Consider the following 21,453-nt stretch of genomic DNA (forward strand, 5'->3'; position numbering starts at 1 on the left):
TTATTAAACAATGTTATTCTACACTAACATGCTGACCAATAAGAATTAAGAATTCAACAGCATCATGGAATAAATCAACATGTGACTGGAATAAATCTTTATTTTCAAAATAAAGAGCATTTTATTCTTATACGCTGTGAATATTTGCAACAATTTGCACGTGAAATGTAATATACAGAGCATATCTGAATTCTATGACATATACCACAGATATAATGTCACTGCAGTGTGCAAAAATACAGTATTAGAATTAAAAAAAAAAAAAAAAAAGCATATATTTACATGCAGGACAGATGAAGCAGTGGCTAGTCTGAATTTGATATTGCTGTATAAATATATAAATACTCTTAGGTATCAATTAAGCTGGTAACGTATAAACAGATATCGAAATCACATCTTAATTATTAAAGCTTTTCAGATATCCAGTAATACCACTAAAGCTGAATGTCAATGCAAAAAAAAATGAACGGTAACAAAAACCAAGAAAAGCTATATACAAAAACCCTGGTGAAGTATGTTTTCAATAAATAAAAAATATCACCTCAAAATATCACCTTTCTGTATCATTGGATTATAGGTATGATTCATTAAGGGCTTTATATCATAAAATATTAAAAGAGTCAAACCATATTCAAGTGATGATAGGAAGAAATAATGAAAGGATGGCATTGACCAGCATCGCCAGTGAATTTTTTTGTTGTTTTTTTTTTTCTTTTCTCTTTTTCGAGTCCTTGCAGAAACACTTTCCTGAATCCTACTTGTTTCTGTTGAACCTGTTTCTCACTTCATCAGACTCAGTGTTGGAGTTTCAGGAACATGCTTGATGACATCATAGATGGTGGTATGCAAATCTCTGGCTGAATCGAGCCGTGTCAGAGATCTGCACGATGCCTGAGGAACATAAAGGGGACATTACATGAAACCAAATCGCTACAATCTAGGGCTGTATCTCGATCGGTGTCTGTCTGCATCCGTATCTGTATTCAGATTTTTCACCTAAAAAGGGCATGGCCTATACTGGAAGGTTTTTTTTTTGCCTTTTTCTTTCTGGAAAAACATTGAAAAACCCCAGCTCTAGTTCATAATTAGGGTGAACTAGACATGTGCATGGTGACTTCTGCTATTCTTTTTCATCCTGCTAGATCCCAGGACCAATACACTCTAAATTCAAATGTCCTGTTAATCATTCTGACAAGTTTTCTCAAATAAAATCTGTATTTGTATCTGCTTAGAACCGATTATCTGTTCATACTGATTAATATATTTGCATTTGATTCCATCCCTAACTAAATGAAAACAGATGGAACAGATGACTAACCTGCCTGGACTCCATTTTCCCAGGTATGGAAACAAACTCATAGATGCCAAAATCTTCAGTAGCATCCTCATGGCCTAGCAGAAGAGAATAATACAGACAACGTTTTATTGATCATGAAATACTGTATGAGAACAGTCACTAAACCTAGAAAAAACAATGAAGTCAAGAATTTATTCAATTATTATTATTATTTAGTACAAAGAGAAATTGTACAGTAGTTATTAAATTATACATGATTTGCAGTATTATTTGCAGTGGTTATAAGCTTTACACCCGCTTTAATACAATAGTGCCTTATTACATTTCAAAGAATCGGACAACATATTCAGATGTCAATCAAAAAAGTGTTAGCACCTTACTAAATAATTCTTATTATTTTTAATAATATAGTCTTTCGTCAAGTCTTTTCTGACTTGTATTCATTTAAATCATAACTCTGATTCTGTACTGCTTCTCAGACATCTTAGTATATACCACATTTGCATTCACTCCCTATTTCCATTTCCATTTACTGCTTTCACTTTGTGTGAAAAACAAGCTCAGTGTTTCCCCAGCACACCACATGCCCCAGTATTGATAGTCTGTAATTGTACAGACATCGAAACTGAGATCTTCATGCTTCCTCAAATATTTATGGCTTGCACTGTACTCTGTAATTGTGCTTAACAGTTTTGTAGCAGATAAAATGTTAGAAATATGTTGGTGTGACTAGCAGCTATGTACACAGCACTGCTTAACAACACACACTTGTTGCATTAGTGTATAAATCATGTAGGGTGCCTACCTGAGCGATGTAATCCTTTCTGTTCTGGGATAGGCCTAAAATGGGGATGGAGCAAAACAAAATAAAAGTAAATATTAGTTAAAAGTAAATATGTCGCTCAGTAAATATTTAATCAAGTCCCAGTTTTCTTACCTGCCGTAAATTTTCATGAATGCTATATTAGGGGAAAAATAGATGTAATTAGATATGATATCATAGCTATGTGAACAGAACTTCCCTTTCTCATGAACTAGAGCTGATTTGGATAAAACCTGTACACCTAAGGCTGCTCATAGCTGCAGTCAAATTATGGAATAATTTGTCATTTGCTTAAACTCAAATCCCAGAACAGCTCTCTCTGTGAGACTTTCTATAAACACTTATTGACAGACTTATGTATGCGCACCCAGCTTAAAAAAGCAGGCACACACACACACACACATACACATACGCATACGCATACACACACATGCACACACACACACACACACACACACATACACATACACACACACATACACATACGCATATGCATACACACATACACATACACACACACACACACACACACACACACACACACAAACACACACACACACACACACAAACACACAAACACACACACTCACGACACTACCTTTTGATGGATGGCAGGACTTCCAGAAGATCACAATTAACATGCAGACAATAACGATCAATGAGAAGATGGTGATGACGGCTAAAGAAGACACTGCAGTTTCCTCCTGGACAAGATTTTCTCTTTCTGAAAACAGATTTCTTTCTTACTAGCTCATCAAATATCCAAATCGTTTATAACTTCACAATAATTGATAACGGTCAGTATGGTTTTGGCGTCTAGAAAGAAATCTAAATCTAAATTAAACAGACATTTGCATTAAAAAATGGCCATTTATAAAACAATAGAAGTGAAATTGTATCTGCATTAGCTTCTTATTAAGCTGAGATAAGCAGAGAGCTGGAAATGTAGATGCTGTTAAAAAACAACAGCAGGCTCGTGCAACAGCTGTCAGCCTCTATTTACTTTTCATGCGACACACATTTCTCATAAGGTATTGTGATATGTGCCTAGCAACTGGAAAAAAAACTGTGGTCTTTGTTAGGCATACAGCATGCTTATCAAATCATTAGACATGCTGAGCCCACTGTTGGGAAAAAGTGTCTCTCCATACAAAGTCAAACATACCGTCTTGTTAAATATCCAAATAAATAACATCTCATTATTACCTTTGCCAAGATTGGCCACTACAATCGTGAACTGGGTCTCATCCTGTTTTTTGGTAACGTTGTTAAAAGCTCTGCATAAGAAGTTCGTGGCATGGCCTAGATTGTGAGAAGCCAGTTCAAAGCGAGGGCCGGTCATGAGCACTTCTGTACTGTTGTCATTTCTTGAAATCCACACGCAGGTGTTGGGAGGGTTTGAGTCGGCCAGGCAGTCGAAAAACACCATCTCGCCTTTATTTACAGTGAACACCTCGCCAATTTTCAGACCCTGTTCACAGTTCACTTCCAGGTTGTAGGGGCCATCTGATGGGGGAAACTCTCGTTAACTCTCATTAATTAAAAACAGTTCACATCAAACCTCCTTCATATTCAACATTATATAGTGTATTAATTAACACTGATAAACTATAGCATTAATAATCCATAAGAACTACTATTTGATAATAACTAATACTTGATAATGATAAGTACAATTAACAAGTAGATCATATCAATGATCATTTAGGCATTTATTAATACAGAAACAATAATGTATTAGAGCGAGTATATTTACATAAAACTTGCAGTCAGAACTATACTCTGATTTTACAGAAAAATTTATCAACACCTTCTGGCCAATCTGAAGTAAATAATGAAGTAAGTAAGATAAAACAGTGAAAACCTAGATTACCAAAAAATCTGAATTCTTCATTCTGACTGGTCAGAAGGTATAAATTGATTTCTTTAACAAAAATCTGACAATAGCTGTGAGGCTGCAAGGCCATCACAGGTTTCTATTAATGTTCTCACTTTAATAGGATATCATTTCGATAGTAACAGCTCATTCACAGGGATTTAAATGATTAAACTGTATTTTAAAAATCATGAACTTTTTTGAGGTTTATTTAGCATTTTCAAAATAATTCTTTCAGGTCAATTCTTTTTGTAGTCTGAGGTAAAGCTGCTACTTTAACTTCTAATAGGGAGATTCTAAGGAATAGAATAGGTTAAAGTAGTAGGTTGCGAGTTCGAATCCCAGGCACACCAAGCTGCCACTGCTAGGCCTTTGAGCAAAGCCCTTGACTCTCAATTGCTCAGTTATATAAAATGCGGTTTTCCATATGGTTTGTTCTTAACTACCATCTATCAAATGCCATAAAGGTAAGAGAGAGCAAAATCTAGAAGCTAGTATGTCCGACTTATAGATGTTCCAAAACATTAAATGTAACTAAAAAAATCTAAGTAAAAAAATTCACACCACCCAAAAGATCATATGAAAGCAAAGTCTATTCATGTTTTATTCCTCACTTAGCATACTTTCTTTTTTATTTTCACATTCAACAACCTGCCTGAGGATTTTCACCTGAAGTGTGCTTTTTTGAAAGAAACCGAAAATAACACAATATAATAATGTAATGCTAATCTCTATTAATTAGTATTACTGTGCACATGTTCTCGTGTGCAATACTGCATAGAAGTAATATCACCATACTGCCGGTCACTACAGGGCAAACATCATCTGGTTCTCATGCAACAAGAGGAACTTACTAGGCACAACCCATAATGATTTAGTAGAGATTTTGACTGAGCAGGCTAAATGAGTGTACAAAAGGTAGTGAGACTGAATCTATATAAGTACATGTTGTAAAAGAGGGAAGAGAGAAAAGTGGACCACTTACAGCACACACTGAGCTCCATGTCTTCACTGCGGAAATGGCTGATGGGGTTTTTAACCGTACAGCTGTATGCGCCAATGTCTTGCTTCTTCACTGGACTAATGTGTAGAATACTGTTGTCCTGCATGAAGACATGGCGCTTGCTTAGTTTGACCGGAAAGTTGTTTCTGAACCACTGAAACTTAGGCTTAGTTCCATTCTCCACAGTGCAGGTCAAAGTAACATTGTCATGGTCTTCCACTGGTGTGACTTTGTGGCTTGTTTTAACCACAGGGATGGAAAGAGGCACTGAAAAATACAAATACAGTAAAACTCAGTCTAAACAGAACTACACTGGGAACAGGGCCTGCTTATATAATATGCTATCTATCTATTTATCTCTCTCTCTCTCTCTCTCTCTCTCTCTCTCTCTATATATATATATATATATATATATATATATATATATATATATATATATATATATATATATGTATATATATATATAGTTGATTTTTCACCTGAAACAGCTATAGGACTATATCAAATTTAACTGGTGGTTGAGGAGATTCTTACCATTCACTGTAATCTTCACATGCTTGATAACAGTCTCTGATTCTTTCTGACCATTGAAGATGATGTTGATTTTTAGCTGGTAGTCTCCCTCATCTGCTTCACTCAAAGATGTGAAGTTCAGAGAGATGTTAGACGGAATGATACGCTCCAATGTTTCCTTCAGGACCATGTCATGGATCACTTTGCTGTTATCAAAAGTCACCAGATGACTGATATTAGGACTGATCTGAAACCAGGTGCCCTGGAACTGCGCTTCTTCTTCATTAAAATGTTTTTCCACCGTCACATAGAGTGGTTTGCCCTTGATCCCATTCACGAGTGATGGCACAGATATGAGCTCAGTGTTAGCACCTTTTACACAGAAACAAAAACATGTCATGTGAGAAACACAACCAGATTATTATGCTGACAGTGACCACACCTACAAGTGCAAATGAATACTTTTCCCAAGAATAAACAATATTTATTCATTATATATCTCAAATATAATGATACAAATATGTTTTTCTTTCTAAAAAATACAATCTGTAACTTATTGATATTTCAAACATGTCAATCACATCAATACTTAATACATGGGAATACTATAATTAACCATTTTAATGCCTGAACTGCAAATTAGTCTCAGATTTAAATATAGTAGGGCACAATGTAGCACAGTTTCATAGGAATAAAGTGGTATACAAAGATTTAAGAAGTACAAGCAAGAAGCAATCCATCCATTTTCTGAACCACTTATCCTACAGAGAGTGGCAAGAAACTGGAGCCTATCCTAGGGAGTCTCAGGACACAAGGCAGGGGACATTTGGATGAGGGACCAGTCCATCACAGGATGGAATTTAGAGATGTCAGTTAGGCTTCCACATGTCTTTGGAAACCTGAGTACCAGGAGGAAACTCCCAAAGCACATGGCACACATGGCAGACGTGGGAATCAAACCCCAACCCCAGAGGTGTGAGGTAAATCCAAGCTAACCACTAATTAACTTAAGACTCAAAACTTTCCAAACAGAGATGTGTGTCTTGTTTATATAATGAATCAACTTCGAATTTTTGTCATAAAGTATTTTACATTTTCCATTTAAACAATGTGTTTATACTTTTATTCAGTTCAGTTCAATTTTATTTGTATAGTGCTTTTTACAACTGGCATAGTCTCAAAGCAGCTTTACAGATCATAAACATACACCAAAAGGTTAATATAAAGAATAATACAAACATTAATAGAATACAAAATTCACGATTAATATTAGATATATTTAGTTCATAATGTGTAGGTATTTTTTTGTATTTTATCCATCGTCACTCAGCATAAATAAGGTTTTGACACAGTTCCTACATTTTTTACATAAGGGTAATTTTTCCACCATGACCACACCCAAAATGGAAGCAAAATATTTTCCTTTGATGCAACAGAAATGCATTATTAATCAGTTTCGTATGGCTGTAACAAACTACACCTCGTATACAACAAAACTCTCTCAACGCTCTATAAGTCAGTGATCTTTAAATTCAACCTTTGAATTTGCATGCTGGCCTTTTGGACACTGAAGTCTGTACAGGTTTCTAGCTTTGTCTATTTAGCTTAAGTTTTAGCATTATTTGTGGCTCACTCTGGCTCACTCTAAAACATAAAAATCTATATTTCAGCGATTTCATTAACAAAAGCAAAATCCTAAAAGCAAAAACGTGTTTATGATATTTGAGCACATGCTGCAGTTTAATCACCTCTGAAGCCCGGTTCACTTGATCTGTCCTGTAACTGGCAAGAGCAAATATTGACAGGCTACACTGGATTATTGTAGCCAAACACAAGATCCTTTTTAAATTGTCGAAACTGGTCTTTAAGCAAATACTAAAAGCTGTGTGAAGGAACTGCTGGCTATTAGATCATGTCACTCTTCTCCCATATTAAAGCAACAGACTTTAGCTTGCTCTCAGAGGAGAAAACACTAAAGATCTTCATCAGAATTAATCTTAGAAAGCTCAGAACAGGGAACATAGATGAGAAAGTTTAACACACATGAATAGTAAATGATGGAAAGAAATAGATCAGTGATCTCAGCTTAACTGACAGCTGCTGAACTGTATATGTTGCTAGGAAAGAACTATGAGATCGTGGAACACACGCACACACGAGCGCACACACACTTTGCTGTACCATGTTGTGCATTACAATAGACTCCTGTGTGGCTCATGTTGTGTACTAAATAATAAATAAGAACACCCCTATAACACATGACCAGCTCCACAGAGCGATGGCTGTGGGGGTTGGTTTGTAAGGAGGAGGAGGGGGGGGGGTGTGGACTGCAGGCTAGAAGTGTGCCACTGTTTACTGCATGCTGAGCTGAACAGCATAAAAAGTGCATAGCCCTTTCTGCTCCTGTTGTCTACAAACAAACCACAGATTGTTGTGGTGACTAAGAGATCTCCATGACAATAAGTATCCAGACATGTATCCCCCCCCCCCCCCCATAATTAAAGAGTAAGTCATACAAGACTATTCACATGGTGACACTGGAAATTGTTGAGGTGGAAATAAATAGCATTCTAAGCGAGAATCACGCATGTAGCAGAAAGAATAACAGAAACAACCAAAAATGGATCATCATCTGAGTCAAACCTTGTGCTTTAGCTGTGCCCAACATGTGATAGCTAATATGAGAAAGGAAGTTGAGGTTCACTTGAGTTTGAGTGAGATTTTGTCCCGTATTAGACACATAAACAAATAATATATACAATAAAAAAGAACGAAAAGCAGACGAGGTAAAATAATTCTGATAGATTTATTTAACCGTGATCCAATAAATAATAAAACATATTAACTTTAATCATATGTGAATAATGTGTTTGAAAGCACATGAAAGCATAACTACAGAAGATTTCCCCTTTTACAATAGCTCCCATCCACAAGGTATGACATAATAGAATACGCACTTGATCCTTCATTGCTGAAGGCCTACTGAAGTCCTTATCATCTTACCTGAGATGAGCGGCATGGCACACAGGAGCAGATTCATGACGGCTGCCACAGATCCCATGTCTGCTAGCTGCTTGTGTTCCAGAGATCTGTCTGACTTGTGACTAGAAGGGGGAACTGGTGACAGCATTTGCCAGGGAAATGAGAGGAGCGCCAGGCCCCTCCTCCCCTGGGACAGCAGGAGGAGAGCGTACACCTGGCAGAGGCTTAGAAAAGCCACCACCTCCTCCAGGACAAGATATAACAAAACAGTCCCCTGCTGAAACACACAGCTCAGGCACGATGGATGGGATTACAGCAATATTTTTCTTAGAAATGCACCTGTTTGTTGAAAAGTGGAATATAATAATGTCACATAGCCATAGGGTAGATACCAGTGTTTATATCTGATCCTTACTGAGCCACACACACATAGAATTTGCACAAGGATATGCAAAATTTCACCTGCACCCATACTAGGTTCAAGGACGGAAATAATGCTCCTGCAGAGTTACCACATAAACATGTGCGACCTAAAATAGTTAACACGTGTCTGTTCCTGTGACTGATAATGGGATATGAAAAAAAGGAAGAATCATCTCTCAGTAAACAAGATGCCATAACAATAATACAGTAATAACACATTTATAATTTGCATGAGTGCAAAAAAATTAAACTGCAAACTGGTTTTATTTAAGGGTCCCATGGAAACATCAGACTCAATGGGTGAGATCAGATCTTATTATTATTACTATTACTTTGTTAAATAAGGAGACTCACTGTTTATTAAATGGATGTTAAAATTTCAGAGTAATACACAAACCTTTTTTAAGACAAAATAGGCCTGTGACCTTTGGATTTTTTGAAAAACCTGTTACTGTATCGTTACTACACCAAGCCTGATTCAGGTTACATACTTCTTCAGGTGTCGACTAGTCGCTACATGCAGTTCTCCTTATGACCACAAGAGGTCACAAAATGCTTGTTAAGCTTTAGCTGCCTCCTTGGATAAAGGTCAATACAGGTTCCTAACCCTTGCCCTGTAGTGCCCTCTGTTCTGCACATAGTGATACATAGATGGTATTTTCCCAGTTTAATACACCAGTTCCATTTAAGGAAGACTGTGTAAATAGTTGTTCAGTTGAAACAGGTGCAGGACAGCAGGAAGCCACGACAAGATGGGGAAGCCTCGAGGGAGGACATTGCTGTTGATTAGATAAGCATTTGTGAGAAGTGAATATATAATTTGTCTTCCCTGTGTGTGACCAGTTTCCATACTTGATTGACCCTTAAATGTTTGTCCTCTCCTGGATATTCTGCCGTTAACCTGTCTTGCCCCTGATAATCCTGTTTACTGTTCAACTAACCTTTGGACTGTTTGAGACTTCTCCGTCTGTGAGGTTTTGTTAATTATACATTATGGGCCTCAGAAGACAGAACAATCACATCAACACCATGGCTGAAATTTTACCAAATAAACAGCAACTTAAAATATGAGAAGTAAAATGTTGTATATTAAAGACAGCAAAAAACCTCCAAATGTTTATCTCAAATTAATATTTCTGTCCTTCAGCTGCATCCTGTTCTACGTTGCAGAGCAGAACATAAAACTATACACATTTTTGTACAAATGTAGGAAGATTAAGATAAATAATCACAAAAATATTTTATCATAAGACTTATTTTTACCAATAATTCTTGAGCTGACTATATACGAGATGACAAATTAATGAGATTAAAAGAAATTTAATCCATTTTATAGTAACCCAGTAAAATAACAAATAAAAGTGCAGGGGTATTTTCTGTTTTTCTGTGAGTAAATCAGAATAATCAGTAAATAAGAAGTAAGTTCATTTGAAGCATGACTCTTATAAAGTTAAAACTCACTGCTTAGAACATTAACAGTATCACAACTGCTTTTCTTAATATATACTGATAAGACAGATTCAAGTCTGTCTGTTCATAGCTGCTCCTTAAAGGTGCAGTCTTAAATTTTGATACCTGAGGATAATTCTAGACTTTCAGTGCCTCTTTAAAAAAAGTCACAATATTACCAGTCCGTTGTGATTTTTTTTTTTTGATTCAGGCTGCTGTATATATCTCCAGTTTCACTGTTCAGCATCATGTCACAAAGTGTAGTTTCATTGCAAGAGCAAGTCACCTTCCAAGTAGTAATGTACAAAGTAGGGCTGGGCGATAAAATGATAACGATATGTATCGTGATAGAGACATGATCGATATCAATAAAAAGTGTTTGATAAAACGTTTGATATTTTTTATTCTTAGTCGGAAGAACAGTAACAGTATCAAGTTTGGCTGCGCCATATCACTGTCTCGTGCTGGTCTGTTGGATTCCTTTTCAGTAACTGGCAACTGATAAGCAGAATATGAGCCGCACGCAGCGAGCGAAGAAATTGTAAATAAAAGAGAAAAACTCAGCTCGCCAGTATAGCAGTTTTTTTGGATAAGTTTAAAATAAAAATGTTTAAATGTAATAGATTTTTCTCCTAGTCCTTATTTTAAACGGGACACAAAAGATACCAATAATTATCAATATCGACTGATATGAAACACTGATATCGTGATACAGTTTTCAGCCATATCGCCCAGCCCTAGTACAAAGTGTTCCTTTAAAATCTTCATGAGCAACAAAACAGTTATCTAATGTTATAACAGCTCTTTATTGGGGACACAAACTTCTGCTTAAAAAAACTCAAGCAAAAAAAAAATTAAAATAATTAAAAAAAAAATGTATTCAAGCTCACAACCCCTCTCGGTTACCTAACACAAAACAAAACAAATCCATCCATCCATCTATCCATCCACACAATCACCACCCTGCTTAAGCAGGAAGATACACTGCTACATTCGAGCAGCTTTCACAGTCCCACTGGCAGACATCAGTCAGGTTTTCCAGCGACAGGGGAAGGGCTCCAATCATGTTCAGTTCAGTCAGGATGCCACACTCCTGAACTCTTGTCTAGTCCGATCCTGAGCTCTTCTTCTTTTTCTTCTTGCTGTGTTTTTTATGCTTCCGCTTCTTCTTTTTCTTTGATTTGTCCTGCAAATGTAAAAATACACAGAATGAAGGATATCAAAGGATAAGCTTGCATTCAACCTTGCCAAGAAGCAAAATCACTTACAATCATTCCTGCTGTTTGTCTGCAAACAGATCTACTGTCCTCAAGTCAACTGATTATGTTAAGGATAACAAACCAATTAATAAAATTAATTAAATTGTTTAATTAATACAAGCATCTTCACAAAAAATTAGCAAACAAGTAATTAAAGCATTTACCTAAATGCTGACAACTTACTGAAGCAAACACTCAAACAAACAAAAACAACTCATTCATTCAATTCCATTTCAATTGTAAAGCACATATAACAATACATAGTCACAAAAAAGCAGTAAAGAAACAGAATTCGGAATATACATTTTAAATTTATCCACTGATCCTTAATGAGCAAGCCAGAGGTGACAGTGGTAAGGGGAAAACTCCCTGAGACATCATGAAGAAGAAATCTTTGTTTTATATTAGTCACTGTGTTTAAATGTACTAACTGATGGTACGAAAATTTGTTGTGGTTGTGGTTGTTGTGGTGGTTACTGTGGTGATTATTTGGTTTATTATTTTACCTTAATAATAAACAAATAAATGTTCATGAGTTTATTCTGTTACGTAACAGGGTTTGAAAATCTGTTCATTTTTAGCCTTGTATATTCTGTAGTAGCCGTTACCATAGAAATGAGAACGTACAAGATGGACATTACTGTCAGAGCTGCTGTTATGGACAATTAACCACCATCATTATTGAGTTTGAGGTGTTTAAGAGCACAGATGTATGTCAGTTAAGGAAATATTTTAAAGTTAATGTTAATAAGTTCATCTCAGTAGTAGATTGTGGCTTGAAATGAAAATGAACTAGACGTTTTCTGTGAGTTCATATATAGACACTGGGCAGTTAGCGTTTCCCTCAAGTGGTCAGTAACCCTCTCTAGGGTGGAAAGAACAGAAAATTCGATCTAGATAAAGAACAATAAAACTTACTGTGCTCTTCTCCTTCTCTTCACTACTCCGTTTTTTCTTTCTGGATTCACCCTGTTCACAGAGGAGACATTCATCAGTCAGTGTTTAAGATATAATCTGATCGTATACCACATACCACTACCAGAGACGGCAAACTGAGGTGATTTGTGGAAGGAACTCACATCATCGTCTAATTCAGACTCATCCTTTTTGCCCTTTTCCTCCTGTGAAAAGAAACCACTGTCTTAGTATGCTGGGGGGAAAAAAAGAAAATCGTACAGACTGAATAAAAGGAAAATACATTTTTATCACCTTATCTTTCTCTCCCTCCTCCCTGAGTTTTTTCTTTTTCTTCTTGGATGATTCCTGAAATGAATTAAATGCTAAATTAATGGCAGGTCAGAACCTAAGCAAATTTGCTACATTTATACGTCAGTGACTATACTTTCACTCTCATAAGGAAATTTCATTTCTTTTCCTCATGAGCCAGTGTGTTACCCTAAAGTTTATTATTCTATGATAATATGATGATTAAGATTTTTTTAATCTTTTCTTTAGAATTTTATTTAGAATGCCCGTTTTACATTTTGTCCATTTAGAAATGTGTTTAATTTGGTTTAACTCTCCTTTGTCTCCTTCTTTTTCCTTCTTGCGGTCAATACACAAATATCCCATCATGTTCCGTAGAGGTCACAGAGCCCCATTTACACTCTGAACCACTCATGCAACATAACATTAGACTGTGTTGAAGAAACAGTTTTACCTCTAACTGTTACAAAGCACTGACACCGGAGCCTCCTTCTAAAGACATGATCAGACATGAGACACCTTCATCATATCAAAACTCCATGTTTTTATAATGAGCAACTTCATATACACCTGTGAATCGTCTTGCAGCTGATCTGTTATCCAGGCCATGTTGTTTTATCACCTCCTGACCAATCAGATTACAGAATTCAACAGGGCATACTATAATAAGGATTTTAACACTAACTGTGATTTAAATGGCCTTACATATTATAATAAAACTTGACGAGTGTTGAGTAGTAACTCAGTCTTTAATGGGTTTCCTACCCCCCGAGAAACGGCAAATTCTCTTCTGCAATAAATCAATGTTACCTTGCTGTCTGTTTCTGACTCTGCATCAGATTCGTCCGACGCTTTCCGTGCCGAGGATCGCTTTCTTTTCCGTTTCTTCCTCGTGCTTTTCTTTTCATCCAAACGTTAGCAATTAGAAAAAACAAAATCCGGAGAAAAACAGAAGTAAGCCCATTGCAACTTATGGCTGTGTAGATGATCAAAGTGAGAGCAAAGAGCAAAAACCTGCCGTACCTCATCTTCAGACTCGGATGACGAGCTGCTGGAGGAATCAGAACTCGATGAGGAGGAGGAAGAAGACGAAGAATGCTTGACCACACACAAAAGCAGAGCTCATTAGATATCAAGAATAACTGAAGGAAATGTGGAGGAATGTGTACCAAAAAATATGTCTTTCATTGTCCTGAATTATATGCAGTTCAAACCTTGGGACACAATGGAGGAAATGTGAAAGTTAGAAAGCTTTTCTCACCCTACTGGATTTTTTCTTTTCCTTTTTCTTTTTCTGTAAAAGACACAATTAGCATCATTATACAATATTAATACATCTATTGTTATACACTATTTATTCCTAGTACTAAGGCTTACTGGATCTCAATAAGAGCTTACCTCTTTCTTGTCTTTATCCTTTTCTTTCTCTTTCTTTTCCTTCTCCTTGTCTTTTTCTTTTTCTTTCTTCTCAGGATTTCTTTCTCCCAGGATTTTCTCTCTGTTTTTCTCCAGTTCCTTCCTCCATCTCTGGAAAGTCATTACAAGTTTTAAACCAGAGACGTTAAGTTAAGAAAGCAGTGTTAACCACCAGCAGAAGTCTTCTTCAGTAAGTGTTCATCTTCTGTACCTCGTTCATTTTATCCTCAAAGTCAGCCAAAGCTCTAGAGCCTTTCTTCTTCTTCTCCAGCTGCTCCTTTACCTCCTCCCTACAGCAGGATGACAGAATATCAGCATCAAAGTAGAAATCACGTTTGATTTAGTCCTTAAAAAGCCTTTTTTCCATCCAAAGCATCTATCAAGCTGATATAAATATCAAATATGACAAATGACAAGTCAAGTGAAAAGGAAAGGGTTTAAACTGATTACAATTGTATATAAAAAGTTAAAGTTATAAGATGAAAAGCCGTATTTAAAGTATGATAGCAGTTCCAAATAATAATAATAATAATAATAATAATAATAATAATAATAATAATAATTTACACTTGAAAACAGACAATTGTGATCCAGTATCCTCCATAAACAGAAAAGGCCTGGATTCAGCTGACCAATTACACCAAGCTAATACTGGTCAGTAATTAAATAATTACTTATGACAGCTCTTTTACAATTTAATGCCTCATACCATGTTGGTCGAGGTCTGCTGAGATAATCCTGTATGGTGGGGCCGTTGAGAGGCGCAGGTCCTCTAGCTCTGGCAGCAGCTATGGGGTTCATGTACGGCTGTTAGGAAGCACAAACATTAATGGCAGACATAAGATTTTAAAACAATAATCATGTTATGCTTGCATCAGGAATCTGGGCTCGTGCAGAGAATGCTGTTGCAAAAACAAAGTGAGCTTTAGTTAATAAGAATTTTTTAGCATGTTTCATTTACACATCACAGACAGACAGACAGACAGATCTTTATTATCATTGCATAGTACAGGTACACAGCAACGAAATGCAGTTTGCCATCTACCAGAAGTGCAAATAGTAGCAATTGTGCAAATAGACAAGTGCAGATAAATATTTAGCACATGTACAGCATGTAATATATATGTAAACATATGTACAGTGTATAAATATAAAGGCTATAGCGGTGCAGAGATGTGTGGACATTGTGGAAAAGTACAAGTAAATGGTTCTAAGGCTTCTGGCATTAAAAACAATGTGCAGACACTGTTGTAGAGGAACAACAAGTAGAAGGTTATAAGGTCCTCCTGTTGGTGGCTTTTAGATAAGTTTCACAATCTAAAATTTGAAACAGAAATTGAAAATTTGGACGCTGAAACGAGTTTATAACCAGCTGTCTGTAACAGAGGCATTACAATTGATTAGTCTCCCTGTGATTATGTCATATTATACAGTCGTACGCAAAAGTTTAGGAACCCCTGACATTTTGATCTATCAAAAAAACTGAAGGACACAGTAATATTTCAGTACTGAAATGAGGTTTATTGGATTAACAGAAAATGCACAATATGCATCAAAATGAAATAGGACAAGTGCATAAATTCTGCACCCCAACAGAAAAATCACACCAATATTTAGTATAGTCTCCTTTAGCAGAAATAACAGCTTCCTATAGCCTGTAATGAGTGTCTGGATTCTGGATTAATGTATTTAGGACCATTCCTCCTTACAGAACATCTCCAGTTCGGTTAGGTTTGATAGTTGCCGAGCATGGACAGCGTGCTTCAAAATCACCCCACAGATGTTCAATAATATTCATGTCTGGGGACTGGGATGGCCATTCCAGAACATTGTACTAGTAGATTTTGAGCAGTGTTTTGGGTTGTTGTCTTGTTGAAATATCCAGCCCCGGGGTAACTTCAACTTTGTGACTGATTCCTCAACATTATTCTCAAGAATCTGCTGATACTGAGTGGAATCTCACATTGAGTTTCGGCCCTCAACTTTAACCAGATTCCCAGTACCGCACTGACCACACAGCCCCACAGCATGATGGAACCTCCACCAAATTTTACTGTGGGTAGCGTGTTTTTCTTGGAATGCTGTGTTCTTTTGCCATGTTATGACCAAAAAACTCAAACTTTGTTTCATCTCTCCATGGCACCTTATTCCAAAATGAAGCTGGCTTGTCCAAATGTGCGTTTGCATACCTCAAGCGACTCCGTTGTTTTGACGCATATTGCACATTTTCTGTTAATCCAATGATCATTTTACTACTGAAATATTACTGTGTCCTTCAGTTATTTGATAGATCAAAATGAAATTGCTGATCCAAACTCAAATATATATAAATGAAAATTGTCAGGGGTTCCTAAACTTTTGCATATGACTGTACATTGTAAGACAGCTGAGCTTGACTCAAACCATTTAAAAGAAGATTTCTGTCTTCAAAGGCAAATATGGGCAGTGTAATCCCATCTAATTTTTAAAAACGTTATAAAACTGCAGACGCTTTTCACACACAAATGTGGACCAGAGTGTCTGTCAGTGCAGCCTGGAGAAACCCTGCTATTTTCCTGCATGTTTATGGAACTCGTATTTAATAAAAAAAATGACACGAAGGTGCAGCTGGTGGTGTCACTGTTTCACAGCGTCAGCATCCCAGGTTCAATACAGATCCTGGGTTTCTGTCTGTCAGAGTTTAGATTATCTCTACACTAAATCGCCTTTGGAGATGAATGTGTGCTCTGGTGTCCCATCGAAGCTGGATTACTGTCTCCTACCTAGTGTTCCTGTCACAGGCTCTGGATCCACAGTAGGTTTACCAGAATAAAGCAGTTAGCGAAAGTCATCCTGCTGAGGAGTTACAGCTTATTGTCAATTTTCAGTTTTATTTACACATCTTCACAGCCACAGCAAATATTAAGTGTATTATTGTACCGCACATGGAATACATGCTGAATTGAAGGCATTCTGGAAACAACTGAAGTGACTTTAAGTTGCTAAAATGCTTAATTGTGTTTGAATGTTGAGGTGAAAGCAAATAATAACTAGAACACAAACTAGATGCTGTCAGTTTCACAGCATGCAGGAGACTGGGATGCGAACTCGACACCAGCTAAATGTACAGCCATCTGAACTAATAAAGCCAGTCTAACAAAATGCAAAGTATTTAAGCATTTAATAATAGATAAAACTATACGAAAGCAAACTGGCACTTGTGCAGCTACAGGACAGAATTTAAACCGTTACCCTATTAAACACTATTCGGACGGGACTAGTTTGACGTGGGGGTAAAGTAATTATAACCAGAGCTTCTCGGTGATTTTAGTCCCGTCCGAATGCGCCATCTCGGTAATCATTACGGACAATGTCAGTAAAGACTACGGCAACTTTTACCTTCTGTAAAAAGGTCCGGAAAAATTACCTCAGGTAATACTAATCCCGTCCGAATAGACCCGCTGTAAATATGTACGGTAAAATTCCGTCATTTCCTGTTTAAAAGTAGTTTTTGCCGCGTTTTGCAAGCATGGAGGCGCTTGAAACAGGAAGCAACGTCATACGCACATGACGACAAGGAGGTTACTGTGGTGTGTAAAGCGAGTTACCCCTCCCACTTCTGCTAGTTTTACTGAGATGTCTTGTCCCGTGCGAATTGGCCAATTAATATTACAGACGTCCTGAGGTAAAATTGCAATACTCACGTCCCCACGTAAAACTAGTCCCGTCCGAATAGTGCTAGACCTGCAGGCTAATTATTCCCCCACATTAGCCAACTAGCTAGCTGGGACTTAGTAGCTTAGTGGCTAAGTCTAATTCGTGCTATTAAACGCATGAGATTTACACAACAATCTTCAAAACGCTTCGAAATTCTCCCAGACTTTATTAATACTATAAAATATAACGCACATAGAGTACAAACGGACTAAAAATAATAAAAAAAACAATAACAACCGCTAGGCTAAGCTAGCTAGGCTAAGCTAGCTAGGCCTCGCGCAAGCCTTAGCTCTGAACTGGACTGATTGCTGACATTTTAATAGCTTTTTAAAAACAATTTTACACAAAAATAACTATACTCTGATGCAACTTACCACCCTGTTGTCCCGCTTTCCCATGTTTTTCCGCGAGATTTAACGCGCAAACAGAAAGCTACACTCTTTGTTTACATGCCTGCTGCAGCTGCATCGCGTCTGAGAAAACGAAAACTTCCGCCACCTCGCGGTCGCTTTAAGCATTACAGTGTATTACAATACAGCAGAGTATATTACAGACATGTATCATTACATTGTATTATAATGCATTATAATGTATTACATGGATAGTAATTTACACTCTGTTATGTACAGCTCTGAGTAGAGCTACCTCCTCTTTCTGCAGCGGAATGTGCTTTAAATGTGCAAACTAAAACCTAAGCGTGTGTGTGTGTGTGTGTGTGTGTGTGTGTGTGTGTGTGTGTGTGTGTGTGTGTGTGTGTGTGTGTGTTTACGTCCAGTGTTCCTGGGATAGTCCAGACACTGATCAAGATTTTTTTTAAAAATCCAGGACATGGTAAAAAAAAGTTTTGTTTTTTTTTGGTGTTGTTGTTAATGGTCCTTTGTCTTGTCTTGAGAAAATTGGCACAGAAATTTCAATCTCATTTTAAGATAATATTATAGTACAGCATATTGCAGTACATTACACAGCAGTATTAAAATAGTGTGTATATTGCAGTATATATCCACCAGGGGGCGTAGAGGAGCACACCGCTCAGAATGAATCAGAATCAGAATAATTGAATGTGCAAATTGAAATGTGCAAATTTATGCACCTGTCTAATTTCATTTTGATGCATATTGCACATTTTCTGTTAATCCAATAATCATTTCACTACTGAAATATTACTGTGTCCTTCAGTTATTTGATAGCTCAAAATGAAATTGCTGATCCAAACACCCAAATGTTTATAAATGAAAATCGTGGAAATTGTCAGGGGTTCCTAAACTTTTGCATATGACTATACATTGTAAGACATCTGAGCTTGACTCAAACCATTTAAAAGATTTCTGTCTTCAAAGGCAAATATGGGCAGTGTAATCCCATCCTCTTTTCAAAAAATGTATAAAACTGCAACTTATCACAAACAAATGTGGACCAGAGTGTCTGTCAGTGCAGCCTGGAGAAACCCTGCTATTTTCCTGCATGTTTATGGAACTCGTATTTAATAAAAAATGGCACGATGTGCAGCTGGTGGTGTCACTGCTTCACAGCGTCAGCATCCCAGGTTCAATACAGATCCTGGGTTTCTGTCTGTCAGAGTTTAGATTATCGCTACACTAAATCGCCTTTGGAGATGAATGTGTGCTCTGGTGTCCCATCGAAGCTGGATTACTGTCTCCTACCTAGTGTTCCTGTCACAGGCTCTGGATCCACAGTAGGTTTACCAGAATAAAGCAGTTAGTGAAAGTCAGTGAATGAATGAACATAATGTTCCGCCATCTAGCGGTCGCTTTAAGCATTACAGTGTATTACAATACAGCAGAGTTTATTACAGTGAAAGTGAAAGTGACATGTATCATTACATTGTATTATAGTTCATTATAATGTATTACATGGATAGTAATTTACACTGTTATGTACAGCTCTGAGTAGAGCTACCTCTACTGTGTGTGTGTGTATGTGTGTGTGTGTGTGTGTGTGTGTGTGTGTGTGTGTGTGTGTGTGTGTGTGTGTGTGTTTACGTCCAGTGTTCCTGGGATAGCTTTAAATCCAGACACTGATCAGGATTTTAAAAAATCCAGGACATGGGGAAAAAAAGATTTTTTTTGTTGGTGTTGTTGTTAATGATTCTTTGTCTTGAGAAAATTGGCACAGAAATTTCACTCTCATTTTAAGATAATATTATAGTACAGCATATTGCAGTACATTACACAGCAGTATTAAAATAGTGTGTATATTGCAGTATATATCCACCAGGGGGCGTAGAGGAGCACACCGCTCAGAATGAATCAGAATCAGAATAATTGAATGTGCAAATTCAAATGTGCAAATTGAAATATAAATAAGTAATCATGTGTTTTAATTAAATAATTTAAGAATAGTGTTGTGTGTTCCGTGTATGTCAAGTGTTCATCTGATGGATTGCCTGAGGGAAGAAACTGTTCCTATGTCTGGTTGTTCTGGTGCTCAGGACTCTGTAACATCGACCAGATGGCAACAGTTCAAAGAGTGAGTGTGCTTGATGTGAGGGGTCCAGAGTGATTGTCTTTGCCCTTTTGCTCTCTCTGGAGAAGTACAGATCTTGGAGAGTGGGGAGAGTTGTGCCAATGGTTCGCTCAGCAGTCCGGACTACCTTCTGTAGTCTTCTGAGTTCAGATTTAGTAGCTGAGCTGAACCAAACAGTAATTGAGGTGCAGAGGATGGATTCAATGATTGCAATGTAGAACTGTTTCAGCAGATCCTGTGGCAGGTTGAACTTCTTCAGCTGGCCAAGGAAGTACAACCTCTGCTGACCCTTTTTCACAATGGAGTCTATGTGAACATCCCACTTCAGGTCCTGGGAGATTGTAGTTCCCAGGAATTTGAATGACTCCACTGCTGTCACAATGCTGTCCATGATGGTGAGTGGAGGAAGAACAGGGGGGATTCTCATGAAGTCCACAATCAACTCCACTGTCTTGAGCGTGTTCGGCTCCAGGTTATTAAGACTGCACCAGACAGCCAGCCGTTCAACCTCCAGTCTGTAAGCAGACTCGTCACCGTCCTGGATGAGGCCGAGCAGTGGGGAGAGTACACAACCCTGAGGGGCACCAGTGCCGATGGTGTGGGCGCTGGATTTGAGTTTCCCCAGTTGCACTAGATGCTGCCTGTCAGAAAGCCTGTGATCCACTGACAGACAGAGGAGGGCATGGAGAGCTGGGTTAATATGGGCTGGAGTGATGGGACAGGATCCTCACATAAGTCCCTGGTCTGTCCAGATGCTGCAGAACATAATGTAGTTCCATTATATCAGTGAATTTAATATGGGTATAGTTGTATAGCAGTTACTACAGCAATCACTATTAAAATCAATAGATTACTAAGACTTATATCAATTAATGAATTTATAAATGGCTTTATGATGCTCATGATCAATTATTTACTTGTTACACACAGCACACAGCTATTTTGCTATTACACTATACAATACTATACTATGCTATTATACTGCAGGACAGAATTAGAAAAGTTCATAAACAAAATTATACAAAG

The 21,453-nt window shown here is 37.3% G+C and overlaps 1 protein-coding gene across 8 annotated transcripts; it reads right to left on the bottom strand.

Moving 5' to 3' along the window:
* Positions 1 to 84: 84 nt before the first annotated feature.
* Positions 85 to 18,603, bottom strand: LOC113661437 (protein FAM133). 8 transcript variants are annotated; one of them, XM_047807970.1, is made up of 16 exons: positions 13,855 to 14,073; positions 13,642 to 13,731; positions 13,402 to 13,456; positions 13,286 to 13,323; positions 12,835 to 12,888; positions 12,705 to 12,746; positions 12,544 to 12,594; positions 8,516 to 11,552; positions 5,534 to 5,884; positions 4,982 to 5,266; positions 3,327 to 3,626; positions 2,719 to 2,844; positions 2,235 to 2,256; positions 2,103 to 2,137; positions 1,319 to 1,392; positions 85 to 891 (listed from the first exon to the last, which is right to left on the bottom strand). In XM_047807970.1, the coding sequence occupies exons 8-16, from the start codon at positions 8,640 to 8,642 to the stop codon at positions 781 to 783; spliced, it is 1,431 nt and encodes a 476-aa protein (XP_047663926.1). In that variant the 5' UTR covers positions 8,643 to 11,552; positions 12,544 to 12,594; positions 12,705 to 12,746; positions 12,835 to 12,888; positions 13,286 to 13,323; positions 13,402 to 13,456; positions 13,642 to 13,731; positions 13,855 to 14,073; the 3' UTR covers positions 85 to 780. The 8 variants fall into 8 exon arrangements, 6 of the variants coding, with proteins under 6 accessions (XP_047663926.1, XP_027031453.1, XP_047663927.1 ...); XR_003445040.2 differs by lacking the exons at positions 85 to 891; positions 1,319 to 1,392; positions 2,103 to 2,137; ... (4 more) ...; positions 5,534 to 5,884; positions 13,286 to 13,323 and adding exons at positions 14,093 to 14,125; positions 14,230 to 14,358; positions 14,459 to 14,537; positions 14,957 to 15,054; positions 18,318 to 18,601 and having other exon boundaries at positions 10,222 to 11,552; positions 13,855 to 13,929; XM_027175652.2 differs by lacking the exons at positions 85 to 891; positions 1,319 to 1,392; positions 2,103 to 2,137; ... (5 more) ...; positions 13,286 to 13,323; positions 13,402 to 13,456 and adding exons at positions 14,093 to 14,125; positions 14,230 to 14,358; positions 14,459 to 14,537; positions 14,957 to 15,054; positions 18,318 to 18,587 and having other exon boundaries at positions 10,222 to 11,552; positions 13,855 to 13,929.
* Between the last annotated feature and the right edge of the window lie 2,850 nt (positions 18,604 to 21,453).

The sequence above is a fragment of the Tachysurus fulvidraco genome, chromosome 24 (assembly GCF_022655615.1).
Source record: "Tachysurus fulvidraco isolate hzauxx_2018 chromosome 24, HZAU_PFXX_2.0, whole genome shotgun sequence".
NCBI classification, from domain to species: Eukaryota; Metazoa; Chordata; class Actinopteri; order Siluriformes; family Bagridae; genus Tachysurus; species Tachysurus fulvidraco.